This window comes from Nicotiana tomentosiformis, chromosome 5 (genome assembly GCF_000390325.3).
Source record: "Nicotiana tomentosiformis chromosome 5, ASM39032v3, whole genome shotgun sequence".
Classification (NCBI taxonomy): domain Eukaryota; kingdom Viridiplantae; phylum Streptophyta; class Magnoliopsida; order Solanales; family Solanaceae; genus Nicotiana; species Nicotiana tomentosiformis.
Window position 1 is genome coordinate 68,786,452 of NC_090816.1, and position 16,301 is coordinate 68,802,752.

The 16,301-nt window shown below is 36.3% G+C and overlaps 1 protein-coding gene across 3 annotated transcripts; it reads left to right on the forward strand.

Moving 5' to 3' along the window:
- Window positions 1-361: 361 nt before the first annotated feature.
- On the forward strand, window positions 362-15,942 carry LOC104113422 (uncharacterized). 3 transcript variants are annotated; one of them, XM_033660595.2, is made up of 15 exons: window positions 362-474; window positions 2,304-2,454; window positions 10,160-10,257; window positions 11,056-11,114; window positions 11,198-11,289; window positions 11,384-11,507; window positions 11,771-11,857; window positions 12,320-12,413; window positions 12,674-12,781; window positions 12,958-13,058; window positions 13,902-13,967; window positions 14,075-14,162; window positions 14,973-15,033; window positions 15,281-15,344; window positions 15,630-15,942. In XM_033660595.2, the coding sequence occupies exons 1-15, from the start codon at window positions 447-449 to the stop codon at window positions 15,759-15,761; spliced, it is 1,353 nt and encodes a 450-aa protein (XP_033516486.1). In that variant the 5' UTR covers window positions 362-446; the 3' UTR covers window positions 15,762-15,942. The 3 variants fall into 3 exon arrangements, with proteins under 3 accessions (XP_033516486.1, XP_009621873.1, XP_009621874.1); XM_009623578.4 differs by having other exon boundaries at window positions 373-611; XM_009623579.3 differs by having other exon boundaries at window positions 373-611; window positions 12,326-12,413.
- The last annotated feature ends 359 nt before the right edge of the window (window positions 15,943-16,301 follow it).

Here is a 16,301-nt window from a genome sequence, read left to right on the forward strand (position 1 = left end):
TATATAGATGATGATAATAGATACTCCCTCCGTTTCAATTTAGATGAGGTAGTTTGACTCGGCACAGAGTTAAAAAAAAAAGACATTTGAAACTTGTGGTCTTAAAGATTAATGGGTAAAAATTTTGTGGGGTCATGACATTTGTGTGATTATAAAAATTTCTCATTAAGGGTAAAATAGATAAAATAAAGAGTTTAAAGTTGAATTATTTTTAAATTTAAAATGTGTTATTTATTTTGAAACAGACTAAAATGAAAAATATCTTATCTAATTTGAAACGTAGGGAGTAATATATAATAGATAATAGATATAGATAGTATAAGTATAGATAGATTAGGAGGGCAAGACCTTGGTGTAAATTCAAATGGGGCAAAAGTGACAAAACGGTACGGCAAGACCCCAAAGTCCCAACTTCGTTGCAGTCCACATCGATAACTTCTTGACTTATGCCAATGTTGTTGCCTTCCTTCCACTGTAAGCTTCTCTCCTCTAATAGTATTATATAACTACAAAAACTCGATTCTTTCTCGTTGCTTATTAAACAGCAATGGAAAAAGGAGAAAGCTCAAGTGCTAAACTTTCAGAATTCGGTGAAGTCTGGGCGAAACTCAGTAAGCCCTATTCGTTTATTTCTTTGTCGTATTTTCTTGGAATTCGGTGGTGTGGTAATCAAAATTGTGACTTGTGGTAAATGCACAATCTTGCATTGTAACACTGAAGTTATATTCCATTATTTCGTGAAACTGGTTAACTTTAATTTCAGTTACGATTCACAAGGATGGTTCTGTTTAGAAAAAAATGGGAAAGAAAAGTATTTTCTTTTACCTGTTGATAAGTAAATTATGCAATTTCAGTCATCTTTTGGCTACTTTCTTTTGGTATGAAGAAAATCCCCACAATTGTAACAAAAAGATATTGCTTTTTCATGTTTACGTTAGTGCTTGAAGTAGCCTACCCTTTGCTTATTACATTTTTATTTTGTTTAACAAATTGCATGTTGATCCATATCAGGTAGCATTTATCTAGACAAATCGGTTTTGACCTGGAACGCCTATTTTTAGAATTAGTGCATTTGTATAATTTAATTTTGGAAGTGCTATATGCTTGTTCTTATATATATAATCCATGTGGTTTGGCTTTGTTCTGTCATGGGGCCATAGGGAGAGGTGGAGTGGTGGGGGTGACAGAGTATGACCGCTTAACAGTCTGTCGGACCAACATATATAGTTTGGTGAAATGCCATGAACATATAAAATCATTGATAGGATCTATATAGAGGAGACAGAAAATCCTGTAATTTACATGGTGAATTCAAAACACTATTAATCAAGACTAGCCTACGCTTGATGGGTAGATATGCTTCTTCGAATTAGCTAGTCTTTTCTCGTACCTTTCTAAGACACCCTGCTATATGTCTTCAGCTTTGTGTTTATCAACCAAAGGGAGATCTAAATTAGTACTAGTAGATAAGGAACCTGCTTTGCATCCTAGATTACCAGCCAATCTAGTAATATTAGGTACCTCAATTTCTGGAGTCTTATTGATATTTGGTGATGCTTGATTTCGGTTTCTTAATTGTGATTGCAGAGATAAAGACTCTATTTGAATTTCTATTTGTTGTTCCCTTATTTGATGGTTCGGACATGTTCAAAGGAGAAGCCCAGATGCTCCGGTACGGAGGCGTGAGCGGCTGGTTGTGGAGGGCACGAGAAGAGGTAGAGGGCGGCCTAAGAAGTATCGGGGAGAGGTGATCAGACAGGATATGGCGAGGCTCCAGATTTCCGAGGACATGACACTTGATAGGAAGATGTGGAGGTCGAGTATTAGAGTTGTAGGTTAGGATGTAGTTGAGTCTTGACTTACTTCGTACCATTGTGGAACTGGCCACGTAGGGTTTTTGTCTAGGGTAGCTAGTGACAATGTTGTGTTTTACTACTTCGCTTTTCAGTGCATGTCCTATTTACTAGCTATCATTTTTGCTTTGCATCTTTCTTCTGCATTTCATGGTGTTCCTATTTTTTCTATGATTGTTGTGGTGATACTAATGTTGTCTCCTCTTGTCGTTTTGTCTTTTTGTTTTCTTGAGCCGAGGGTCTTTCGGAAACAGCCTCTCTACTCCTTTGGGGTAGGGGTAAGGTCTGCGTACACACTACCCTCCCCAAACCCCATTAGTGGGTTTCTACTGGGTTGTTGTTGTTGTTGTTGTTCCCTTGTTTGATGATTTTGGCTTCTTAGAAGTACAAGGAAGATTAGAGCTGAGATAGATATTGCTTATTGACATGCATTTATCCTTATAATTATAGTACCGGTGGATTCTCACTATTCAGAAATTGAGTTGAGGCTGAAGGAGACTGTAATATGTAGTGAAGTGAAGAATTCCTCTTCTGAAAAGCAAGAATGGTGTAAGATAACAAGGAATGTGGATCTAGTTTCTGCCATGATGCAAAATAAGAGGTAAACATTTCTGGTTCTATAAATACTACATTTTGTGCTAGTGTATATTGTTCATGCTGTGACTAGGCAAATGGGCGGGTTGGGTTGAATTTGGGTGGGTTGAAAATGGGTAGAATAAAACGGGTTGCAACCCAACCCGTCCATTTTTATACGGGTAAAATGTGGGTTGGGTAAAATATGGGCTAGATAAAAAGTGGGTTTGACCCATTTTTGTACTTTGTCTGAAACCATTTTATTTTGACTCTACTATAACTCTCTACTCTATTATTGTTTACAAGTTCTCAGAAGAAGATCAAATTGTGTTTCAATTTCTCATTATCTGTATTTCAAATTGTGTTTCAATTCCTCATTATCTCAGAAATGTGCTAATTAAGCCCCTTCTATTAGTGCTTGAACTTTTCAAATAGAACTTCATTATAATGGCTACAAAAAGGTTCTTTTAAACATCTTATTTAAGCCCAAGAATTTTATTGTTCGCATGGAAAACTTTAAACCCTGTAATAATTTAAAAAATTAGCCTAGCAAAATGCATTAGCAATCTATTTCATTAATTAGTAAATTTGTAATAATTTACTATTGAGAATTTCGTAATTCTTGGCAAAGAATGGTGCCATTTTTTGCAATATTTCCATGGGTAAATGGTTTAACTACTTTTCTCTAGAATTCCGTTTCAGGAAAATACTTAACTTAGTTTTTTCTTTAATTTTTAATTTTTTATAAGAAAGTAAAAAATACTTCACTTAATTAGTACTGTTAGTACTACATAGAACGTCAAGAAAAGTTTTTTTTTCTATAACTTTTTCACCAAAAAAGAAATCTGCGGCAGTTTCTTGGGATAGCTTAACTTATCAAATTTCTATCACAAAACAAAACGAAATAATCAATGTCAAATTAAATGTAAATTTAGACAATTTGAAGGTCGAAAACATGAACCAGTTTATCTATATTTGGGTGAAGGAATATCAAATAATCTTGAGCTCATTACTTGATTGCATGCCAATAGTGTAATAACAAGTGGCAAAACAAATGAGTTAGACTCTACTCAAAGCAAATCTCTGAGAAAGAATAGTTGTGGGTAATAGCTTTAGGCCTCATGCAGGAATCCGGAAATCAAAACAAATTTAAAACCGCATTCGACCCGTATTCAACCCGCATTAAACCCGTTTTTGCCCATTTTATTGCGGGTTGAATATGGGTTAACCATATTTACCCATATTTAAAATGGGCGGGTTGAATATGAGTTTATTGCGGGCGGGTTGGGCGGATTGAGCAAATGTGGGTTGAAATTGCCACAACTAGCTGTGACTGTAGTTGCTTTAGGATAATGTGTTGATGATTTATCTAATAAATAGAGAAGCTAAACCATTATTTCCACTGAGATATTGGGTTTTAGATTGTTTTGCATTCTCCCGCCCAAATCGAATTTTATAGTGAAAAACTAAGTTTCTCCGACACGGTAGTTTAGGTGCCGCGCCCGTGTCGACACAACACTAGTATTGGTGTGGATATGGGATCCGTACCGGATCTGGTCAAATAATTTTGGGTACTTTGATCACGACGGATGAAAAAATTCGAGACGTGATACAATTTGCTTCCCGAAATCAGAACCAAAATTAGGGTAAATTTGAAGATAATAACATACCTTATCTAGGAAATCAATCCTTTTTCTTATCTACAACTTGAGAATAAAAAAGAAATCCACACTTTACAAGCTATACATAAGTATTCCACGAAATTTCTCATAATTTAGATATATTTTTAATTTTTTGAATTATTTTAGCCGGATCCCTGTGTCCGTATCTGTACTAGGATCCGTATCCCCGAATCCTAGAAGTCACATCTCGAAGGATCCGACCTCTAGATCCGCATCCGTGTCCGAGCAAGTTAGGTAAAAATACTAGAAAAGTGCCGCTATATGCACACTATTTCCTGCCCTGAATGAAAAATGAGAAAAGAAAAGCTTTCGTGTATGTACTTGAAATGTATGTCATTGAACTCTCATTGGTCATTTGGTATATTTGGTATCAGCAAGAAGGCAAATGCTGGTTTTTGGGTTTCCTTCGGTGTGACCATGCATACAGACATGTTCTTAGGATTTAGCCTAGAAAATCCTTGAGTTCTCTCTCAGGAGATTAATAATTTGCTAAAGTAACTTCTTGAAGCATGCTTGCTAAGTTTATCAGTTGAAGTTTCTGGGACTGATGCTCATAGAATCAAATATTCTTGTGTTGCATTTTCTCATGGGGAGAGATTGAACCTATTGTAATATTTCACTTAACCAGATCTGCAATCTCTCTTCTAATGCAATTACTGTGCCAGTTCCTGAATGTGGACATTCCAATTTCTTAGGTTAAGTGAGTATTTTGAATATTTCAATAGTTATGCATGGTAACCTATTGATTGCCTTTATTATTAGGAAAGATTTGATTCTGTTGATTAGCTTAATTATTAGGAAAGAATTGATTCTGATTGAACTTTGATTTTATTTTGATTGATTGTAAATTGATTGTAATTTATTTCCCTTCCTAAAATAGTCATAGGACCTAGTGTATATTTACCTTTGCTTAGGGATGTAAGAAACATATAGAAATACAAGAAGCCTTTTCTTCTTCTCAAAATCTACATGGTATCAGAGCCATTGCTGCCTTTTTGAGGTGAGTTATCTCCCTCGCAGCGCTAGGGTTCCGTTTTTATCAAAGACGTCGAGTTTTCTCTCTTGGTGGCTTTCCACAACACAAATTCCTTACGGTCAGTTTTTGGTTGGAATTTTCTTTTCTGTTGGGGTCGCTTTGATTTTTCCGCACACCGGAGTTAAGGTTCCGTCGAGATAGATTTGGTTTCCTGTGAGGCAGACTATTTTTGAGCAATTTTAATTTCTTTCTGGTTGAGCAGAAAATATGGAGACATTTAAGGAGAGGATTTCTAGAGAAATCTTGTCTTCGGATGAAATTCAGCTTCTCCGTCGCCTCCTAGCCAAACTTGACTCCACTAATGTTGCCACATCCAATTATGTGCAATCAGGTACTGCCTTTGCTGCTCACCTTAATTTTTGGATTGTTGATTCTGGTGCAAATAGACACATGATAGACTTTTCTAAAAACATTCAAAACTATTCTCCGTGTCCCAACGGAGATAATGTTAAAATAGCCAATGGTTCTTTAATACCTATCTCTGGAACAGGTTCTGTCGTTTGTACTCTTAATTTTAAACTATCATCCGTGCTCTATGTCCCTGAGTTCCCTGTCAATCTTTTATTTGTTAGTGCCATCACCAAAGCTCTGAACTATAAAGTCGAGTTCTTCCCTGATCATTGTATTTTTAAGGATGTTCAAACAGGGAAAAGGATTGGCAGTGGTAGATTGCGTGATGACTTGTATATATTATATGGAATTCAAAACTCTGGTCAAGCCTTTTTTGGGGAAAGTAAGGATGTCAACCAAGAAATAATATAGTGGCACAGACGGTTAGGACACCTATCATTCTTTGTTTTGAAGAAGTTATATCCCGATTTGTTTTCAAGGACTCAATTTGAACTTTATTCTGTGATGCGTGTGAATATGCCAAGCATACTAGAAACTCTTATCCTGTGAGTGATAACAGAAGCATAACTCCGTTTATGACTATTCATTCTGATGTATGGGGTCCTACCCAAACTGTTTCTTTGTCTGGTAGTCGATGGTTTGTTACTTTCATTGATTGCTGCACTAGGATAACTTGGGTATATTTGTTAAAAGCCAAAAATGAAGTTTTCTCTTGTTTTCAGTCATTTCATAAGATGATTTGTACTCAGTTTGATGCCAAAATAAAAATTTTGAGAGCTGACAATGGCAGCGAATACATGGATAAAAAATTTGGTGCTTATTTGGAGTCTAATGGGATAGTCCATCAGATTAGTTGTCCTTACACTAGTGCACAAAACGGGGTCGCTGAAAGAAAAAATAGGCATTTGTTAGAAGTAGCAAGATCTTTTATGTTCACCAAGCATCTACCAAAACCTTACTGGGGAGATGCTTCTAGTGGCTGCCTATCTTATCAACAGAATACCACTTAAAACCCTCAATTTTCGAAGCCCCCTGGAAGCTTTAAAGGGTAAGAATGAATATACTGTTCCTCCAAAGGTGTTTGGGTGTGTTTGCTTTGTCCACACTAGAAATTCTGGGAAACTTTATCCTAGAGCTATTAATTGTGTTTTTATCAGGTATTCTCCGACACAGAAATGTTACAAATGTTACATCCTCCCTCAAGGAGATATTTTGTTAACATGGATGTTACCTTTCGAGAATTTGAGCCCTATTTCAGTATTACCTCATTACCTCTTCTGGGGGAGAGTAGTAAGGAGCAAGAGATGATTCTACCTAATTTCATTACTGGACCTCTTGATGATATTGTCATTGGGAAAGTGAAATTGGAGAAAGAATTCAAGGGGAGACTACTGGGTGTTTGGATAGGCCTGATTTGAAAACTTACTCAAGGAGAATTAGAGCCTGATTTGAAAACTTACTCAAGCAGAAATAGAGCAGAAGAAGCCATCATGCAATCTACCGAAGCTGAACCTTCTTTTAACTGGTGAATTATCTATATTTTCTAATAAGTTAGATGTGCCTATTGCTTACAGAAAAGGAGTCAGATGTTGCACCACCAAGCACCCTTTATCTAATTTTGTCTCCTATAATTCTTTGTCTCCCTTCTATAGAGCCTTTGCCTTGTCTATTTCTTTTGTGTCTATTCCCTAGAATTGGTAGGAAACTTTTGCAGATCCTAAATGGAAGCAAGCTATGATTGAAGAAATGAAGGCCTTGTCAAAAAATGAGACTTGGGAACTTATCACTTCACCAACAGACAAAGTTGGTTGACTGCAAATGGGTCTTCACTATGAAGCACAAAGCTGATGGCTCGATTGAAAGATTCAAAGCAAGATTGGTGGCTAAGGAATTCACTTAGACTTATGGAGTGGATTATCAATAGACATTTGCCCCTGTTGCAAAAATGAATACTATCAGGATTCTTTTATCTTGTGCAGCTAATCTTGATTGGGGCTTACAATAATTTGATGTGAAGAATGCATTTCTTCATGGAGACTTAGAAGAAGAGGTTTGTATGGGGATTCCTCCTGGATTTGATAATGAACAAAGTCAAGGAAAGGTGTGCAGACTGAGGAAAGCCCTGTACGGACTGAAGCAATCCCCTAGAGCTTGGTTTTGACAGATTCTGCAAAGCAATGATAACCTTCGGCTACTAACAAAGTGATGCTGATCATGCTCTCTTCATAAGACATCAAAAGGGTAAACTCGCTCTTCTCATAGTTTATGTTGATGACATAGTAATGACAGGAGATGACAAAGAGGAGATGACCCGATTGAAGAAGCTATTGGCACAGGGATTTAAGATCAAGGATCTAGGAAAATTGTAGTACTTCCTGGGAATTGAGGTTGCTAGATCAAAAAGAGGAATCTTTATTTCTCAAAGAAAGTATATTTAAAGATCTTTTGAAAGAAATTGGTATGAAAAGCTGCAAACCAGCGGAATAGCCCATTGAAAGTAATCACAAGTTACAAACAGGAGTTGGAGAGCTAGTTGATAAGGAGAGGTATCAGAGGTTGGTCGGAAGACTCATTTATCTCTCTCATACTAGATCTGACATAGCCTATTCAGTCAGCTTGGTGAGTCAGTTCATGCATGATCCCTGAGATCCTCATATGCAAGCCGTTTTTTCACATTTTGCGGTATCTGAAGTCTGCTCCAGGCAAAGGTATACTTTTCTCCAAACATGGTCACCTTCAAGTAGAAGCCTACACAGATGCGGATTGGGCTGGATCTTTAGATGATACAAGATCTACATCCGGTTACGGTACACTCGTAGGAGGGAATTTGGTTACTTGGAGAAGCAAGAAGCAAAGTGTAGTTGCTAGATCAAGTGCGAAAGCAGAATATAGAGCTATGGCCCAGGGTGTCTGTGAATTTCTTTGCTTACTAAAATTACTAGAGGAATTGAGACTCACTGAAAAGCGGAAACTTTTCTTATATTGTGACAACAAGGCCCGCCATCAACATAGTTCATAATCTAGTTCAGCATGACCAAATAAAGCGTGTTGAAAATGATCGACACTACATCAAAGAAAACGTTACGAGTGGTGTCTTGGGCTTGATTCATGTGTCATCAGAAAAGCAGCTAGCTGATGTGTTTACCAAGGGTCTAAACAAACAGACTTTTCATATACTGGTTTGCAAGTTGGGCATGTGCGATATCTTTGCACCAACTTGAGGGGGAGTGTTGATTGCCTTTATTATTAGGAAAGATTTGATTATGTTGATTGGCTTAATTATTAGGAAAGAATTGATTCTGATTGAGATTTGATTTTAGTCTGATTGATTGTAATTTATTTCCCTTCCTGAAATAGTCATAGGACCCAGTGTATAAATACCTTTGTTTAGGGATGTAAGAAACATACAGAAATACAAGAAGCCTTTTCTTCTTCTCAAAATCTACATAACCTACAGAGTTTGAATAGAAATACTTGATCACATGGCCTGGAGTTGTTGGTTCAACTACCTTTAGTAATAAGGGGCAAAGATCATTAATCATCTATCTGATCGACTAGCCTACTGTGAAGTGCACTGGGTAGAATATGACAGTGCACATATTTACCAGGAATTATTTGGATATGGGGATTGGAGGGAGGCGCGAAAGATACTGTGGCGCATCAAAATTCAAAAGAAGGTTGTTCTTTCACTTGATGTACTATGAGGGATGCAATATTGATGGAGCACAACTCAAGGAGAGAAGTTAAATTGTAATGAGTTGATATTGTTTGTATAAAGGAAGTAGAGAAGATACTTACTGACCATGTTACATTGCAAACTATTACATAGCTATGGAATATTTGTGTGTTCACTGATTGATATATTGATCGGGTAGCACCAAAGACAGTACTCCCTCTGTTTCAAAAAGATTATACTAGTTTGACTTGGCACAAACTTTAATAAAGAAGGGAAGACTTTTAAGATATGTAGTCTTAAATAAGCTATAACATTTGTGTGGCTGTAATACTATTGAAACTTGTGGTGTTAAACTTGCCATAACATTTGTGTGGCTATAAATGCTTCATATTAAGGAAATCTTGGAAGATGCCAATCTTTTTGAAACGGACTGATAAGGAAATAGTGCCAATCTTTTTGTAATGGAAGGAGTAGAAGAAACTATCACGATCTGGGATTCTGGAGGCAGCAAGGAGTAAAAACTAAAAAGTCATAATGGAGAACTATGCTTCTTTGTAGTTTCTAGCTAAGTTGCAATGAAAGAGATAGGAAACTCTGTCATAGTAGTGACTGGAATACAAGTCGCACAAAGAGATTTTTTATTGCCATAAACTTTTGATTTAAAGAGAAAGTCATGATTGGGATAACATGTAGCCAAATGTGGTTAAGTCACTCGCTTGGAACATATTCTTCACTCCAGCTTGGTGGTCAATGAACGATATTACTGATTTATCAGGAATTTTTTTTGTTTGTTTTTATTGTATCTGTTATTTGTTACTTTGTGGACTGCTGCTTTTCTCTAGCAGATTAAAAATAAATAATTCTCTTCAATAGTTGTCAATGTAGTCAGTTGCTTCAGGGGTGGTGCTTTTTCTATGCAACTTGATTTTGCTTTTTGTCTCATCCAAAGTTGTATCTCTGTTGACTATCTACAACTTCTCCAATATAGTTCAAAAGCAATTGTTGTTGATGAGACGGTGGTTCAGGATGAGCATGTTGCTGTAATTAAGTGTGGCAGTGAAATTTCTCTGGGCCCCAGTGATGAAGGTGGGTGTTATTTGTTATCAGATTCTCTTTTGTAATTTTAGTCTTATACAATTTTCGTTATCTGCTTTGGTGTCTATTTTTTCTGTTTTATTACCTGCAGTAGTACTCTCTTTGGTGTGTTTTCCGGGTGATAAAAGGAAATGAAAATCTTTAACCGTATGCTGCTCCACCATGAGCAGTTTGAAGCCTAAAGCTGCTAATCTCATGTTATATGTTAGTGTTGTACTAACAGCTTAGATACAATTATTGTTAGCTAATATTGAATTTGGTGTTCCTCTTCAAGTGGAGTCTTAGCGCAATGGTAGAGTTGCTACTTTGGTGACCTATAGGTCATGGTTTTGAAGCGTGGAAGTAGCCTCTTTTTTTTTTTCCCAGAAATAAAGGGAAGGCTATGTACAATATATGCCCATCCTCTTTAAACAATTAAAAATAAAAAAAGAAGAAAATAAAAAAGAAAAAAGAAAAAAGAATAAAGAAAAAAGAAAAAGAAAAGCATGCCCATACTCCTCCTACCCCAACTCTAGCCGTAGAGCATTTCATGCACGTGTGCGCCCTTTATGTTCCTCAATTGTATTGAGATTTGAAAGATGTTTCGCTTCGCTGGTCATATTTGATGTTTGTATTAACTTACAAGCTATAGATTATTAGGATAAGAAGGGTTTGATGAAGAAGATATTGACTCTCATCATTTTAAGAAATGTAATCTCAACCCAAGTTTCAACTCAGAATTTTATTAGAATTGACATATTTTATGGGTGTTAATGTGTGGCTTATAGTATTACGCTTCAATGCTGTTAGGTTTTGTGAAATACCGACTCGAAATGATGCCCACTGAGGAATCTCGCAGATATATGCAGGTGAATAATTAAACTCTCAGCAAACCTGTTTCTATTCATGATTATCCGTTTATGCTTACTGACATGGCCTATTGTTCTGCTAGATTTCTCTCGATGTTGAGTATGCAAAATGCTGTATCTGCTTAAATATCTGGCATGACGTTGTCACAGCTGCACCTTGCCTTCACAATTTCTGGTTAGTGGGTTCGATCTTTTAGCTGTTCGAAAAACCATTTTGAATTTTGATCCTTGACTAGATGTGCTATCACTTATGTTCTTCATTCTTCCAGTAATGGATGCTTTTCAGAGTGGCTAAGGAGGTCTCAAGAGAGGCGTTCAAGTGTTTTATGTCCCCAGTGCAGAGCAGTTGTACAGTTTGTTGGAAGAAACCATTTTTTCCATAACATTGAGGAAGTAAGACGTGAAACTAATTCACTTTTGCCCTTATTTCTAGTTGGAAAAATTTCCTTTTTAAGTTAATTTATTCAAGTTGGTGATTAGTTTTATCAATCTTTTTAAATAAATCATCCCCAATTCAAGTTTTAATTCTCTAATGTTGTTGTGCCTTTTCTCTTAAAGAACTTTTAGCAGACCTAAGCCTTTCTTTGTGGAAGCATTAGATGCATGTTATAATTCATTGTGACTTGTACTTAAAAGTTTATGCCCTGATTATGCAGGATATACTGCTTGCGGATCCTTCCTTGAAACGCTCGAGTGAAGATGTTGTGCTGCTTGATTCCTGTGCATCAATAAAATCACCTCTTGTAAGTAGTCTAAGTTATCATATGAGATGCCTTTGGAATTTCCTTAGATTTGATTACAGTTCTACTATGTATGGTTTTTTGTATAGATATTTCTTTCCCAAGTCGTATGCTAAGTAGTTTAATTTATCACTATGGCTTGTCTTCAAAATGTCATGAAATTTTGTAACAGTTCTACTTTGTATGGCTTTTAGGTAGTCGTTTTTCAAAAGTTGTATGGTTGATCTTGTGCTTCCAAACATCTTTACACTAACTTGTCAGGCACTGGTGCTTTGTGATCAAGTGATTGTAATTGTTTTGCACTGCAGTATCCTAGCTTTTTCAGGAGTTTGTCTTCCATTTCAAGTTTAGAAGAGTGTCTATAACATGTCATTATTACGCTAATCACATATTATTATATCGTCAGTATCATGAACGCTCGACGACTTGCTTCCTTTTAAACTTGGTAAACATACTAACCCCTAGGAGCAGGTCCTCGGCAGTAGAAAAAGTCGCCGGAAGAGGGAACGTTCTCCATCAGATGCAGCAAATAGTTGGGAGCCTTTATGCCCTCAGTGTGGTAATTACATTTTCCTCAATCTAGATGTTATTTGCAATAGGAATTGATACAAAGTGCAGCGTGTTGACTTGTCCAGAAAAAGTGCTTGTTTGACTTATTGGGCAAAATGTATATCCCATGTAAAGCTTGATATAATCTAATATTCTTCTCGTGTAATTTTAAATTTATTATGGTTTTTAATTCTGTATTCCAACTATTGATCTAAAATAATTCAATGGTTATGAACTTTGAATTTCTAACATTGAATAATTTACATCCAGGCATTGAATTTGGAGGTTTTCAGTGCGATGAAAGCACAGTTCATCTTCAATGTCAAGCATGTGGTGGAATGATGCCCTCTCGATTAAACATTGGAATGCAACAACACTGTAAACTATGCTTCCAAACTCTTTGCTCTTATGTTCTTGTTGCGAAATATCTTTTCCTCAACTGTGTTTGTGTGATTGTGTGTGTGTGCCCGTTTCACATTAAATGGAAATGCCAAAGCTTCTGTTCCTCTTTGAAGTGTTTAGCGTGTGAGACCTAAGGCGATTTGGCTTTGTAGGTTTGGGATGTGATCGAGCATTTTGTGCTGCTTATTGGCATTCTCAGGGAGTCAATGGAAGCAATTTACATCCACTTTGCAGTCCTGAAACTTTCAAGCCTGTAATTACTTAAATCCGGTGTACTTTTCTGATTGCGAACTATGTTTTGGTTATACTGGTTAGAAAACTTTAATGTTTAGAGCATCATCATCCAACTGAACTTGGTATGTTACGTAGTTGGATGAATTTTTAGAAATTTATTTTGATGGCCTATAAGAGGACTTTGATGCGTTCTTACTCTGGCACCTGTATTGTTGTGGGAGTTTGGGTTTACTAAAAAAATAAAATTTGTTGTACATTCAAAGCACCTAATGGTTGAGGGATGAAATTTCACTGATTTTTAACAGTTACGAAGAATTGCCAACCTGAATAGGTGCAAAGCCCAGTGATTATTTCTTATCCTTGTAATTTCTTTAGTGTGATAACCCTCTTTCTCCACCCACTTTTGAGTGGAGATAATCCTGAAACTCTTTTCTGATGGATTTGTCACCTCTCGTTCTCTTCTGCTTTTTCAATTTAATCATGCAAACTCAAATGACCACGTCCCTCCTTATCCTCTCTTTTTTCCCCTCTTGTTTTGGTTGATGTTATCTCCACGACTGGCATCTGTGACTAAAAGAGTTTTAAGTTGGTGGAATAGTTGAGGTAAGTTGGCCTTGACACCAAAATCATAAAAAGGGAGAACTCCGAGTTGGTAAGGTGGTCCTCGTTGTACAAGTTAACTTGAGGACATGATCTATAATTTGATATTTCTTCTCCTTGTTTCTTCATTTGATTGCTCTCCCTTTTCCTTTTTGTTTTTCTCCTTGATGATGGTAATACTTTTGTTTTGTTACTTATAGCATTTACATTTGCACTCTTGATTTTTATAGAATATGTCAAATTGATGCACATGTTTCTGCAGATTGCTGAACGTACAATTACTAGAATACCCTCCTTGGCACATGAGAAGAATCATTATGAACAAAATGTATGGCTTCTTTGTTTTCTTTATGTTTCTTTGGATAGATTGTTATTAGTCTCAATGCTTTAGTTGGAGTACTAGGTCTCCTAACTCTAGGTGTGATCCTCTAATAGATTACTGAAAGATGCATTAGAGAGATGACAAGGTCGTTGCAGGATGTGGTAGCTGATTGGATTTTGAAGCTTGATAAGCGGGAGATAGGTAATCTGACCATTGGAAATTTGAGAATCAGTTTCTTTTTCTTCCTGTCTTTTATGGTATTCATTATTGTATATTCCTCTCTCTCTCTCTCTCTCTCTCTACAAAAAGTTACTGCCTCTAGTCCAGAAGCTCTAGGAGTTAAAAACACTTTGAGAAATTGGCAGTCTGGAGAATTTTACTATCTTCATGGAAGCAAGTACTATAAAGATTGTTTTCCAGTGTGTTTACCTACTTAAAAGTAGGATTTAACCTGATTGGCGCAGTAGTTAGAGCTCCTATTCATCTTAGTCCTTGCTTCCTCTTCGTCCACTTTAATACTCCAAAGGACATTACATATTGGAATTGCACTTGCTTTGTCCATTCTAAGAAACATTGTCACTTCCCATTATTTAACTTTTGACTTGGTCCTTTTTAACACTTTATAAATATCTTGAAGCTAGAATTCAACTTGTAGCATTTCCACTTAGTTTCTAAGTTTCTATATCTTATTAGTCATAGGTGACCTAATGCTTGTCCTATTCCATTTAAATAATCGGCAACTTGAATATTGAACAGTCGGATAGGTGGTGGATCAAGTCCGTTATTGACATGATTGAAAGAAATAGTGCAGGTGAAAAAACTATATCAGTCCAAAAATGACTATCGGTTGCTATATATCATATCTTTGAAGATGGTCCTCATTAGAAACCAGCATGAGCTTAGAACGAAGTTATTGAATTATGAAAGAAAAAAGGACTTTATAACTTTCTTCGACTATCGTCCTTAAATTGAATTGTCCTGCTATATAATGTGTGCTTCTGTTTCCTTCAGATCGCACAAGGATGCCTTTGAATCATGCTGAGATGATAACTTCCCGGACATATACTTGTAGGTGAGTACATGTTTTTGGATATATTGAATAATTTAACAAAGTTCTCATCTTGGGTTATTGCGATTTTTATATTTCTGGAAATCGTGTCATTTGGCACCTGATGGTTTCCAATTTGACTTTGTGGCTACTTTGCCTTGAAGTTAGGGAAAATGTCTGTTATTCGATGAGATTATTGAGATTTCATTTAGTGAAGCAATTTCTTCCCGCTGATTGTCTTTTTTATTTTTAATATTTTTTTTATGTACAGTGAGTGCTATGACAAGTTAGTCTCATTCCTATTGTACTGGTTTAGAGTTACAATGACAGCACATGTAAGTTTCCACTGATCATTGTTGATTCATCCGTTATTTCATCTTTTACTTGTAGAGTTACTTAAGAGGAAAACAGAGTTTTTTATTAGAAGCTGAGCAAAATACGAAAGAAGTTTTTATCTAACATCGCACTTCAGCGATAACTAATGGCGCATTTTTCTGTCAAACCAATTGCGCCATTTCAATCTTAGCTCTGGCTTCTTTAGTGTAGGATTTGACTCGTCATTCGTTTCTCAAGCTCTAGATTTTTAATGCTCTAGTAACTTGTTTCTTTTCTCCTCTCAGCTTTTACCTTCAGAGGTAGCACAAAGAGAAGACTGCTGGTATGGATATGCTTGTCGCACACAACACCATAACCAAGAGCATGCTCGCAAAAGGAACCATGTCTGCCGGCCAACAAGGGGTAGTCATATGTAGAAATTCTTCTTATAGTTTTTCTGTTTGAAACGATGTCAATGCCACTGTCTTGAACTCGATTCTATTTTTGTCTCGAATGCTAATTTCTGGTCTTATTTTGACGTGCATTTTGAGATGTCTAACCCTATGAACTGCTGATGTGTTTTCTTAAAATGTACATATGTTTCTTTTTCATGTGTTACATACATTTATTCAGTTGTGTAGCTTATAGATAAATCTTTTAAGATATATCAAGTTCATAAAATGGAATAAGTAGTGCCATAAACAACAAGTAAAAACTAGGCGGGGCTTTTTAAACAGAAATGAGCTTGTTTTCACATTTATGGCTGATAAAAAGACTTTTCACATTTATAGCTGATAAAAGACTCGAGAATCGTTATGCTTCGTGGGAGGAAACTTGAGTGACATAAATAGAACTTGACACTGAACGGGACGCTGCTACGGGAGTTCCATTTTTGCAAGATTTAAAAAATTTATCCCCAGACCAACGTCTCTGACTATTCAAATTTATTACATGATGTAGCTGTGATATGTCATTTT

Coding starts and splice junctions, on each gene's coding strand:
- LOC104113422 (XM_009623578.4), top strand. CDS start 548: ATGGAAAAAGGAGAAAGCTCAAGTGCTAAACTTTCAGAATTCGGTGAA. Junction 2,455..10,159: donor GCCATGATGCAAAATAAGAG/GTAAACATTTCT, acceptor TCTCCAATATAG/TTCAAAAGCAATTGTTGTTG. Junction 13,059..13,901: donor GTCCTGAAACTTTCAAGCCT/GTAATTACTTAA, acceptor ATGTTTCTGCAG/ATTGCTGAACGTACAATTAC.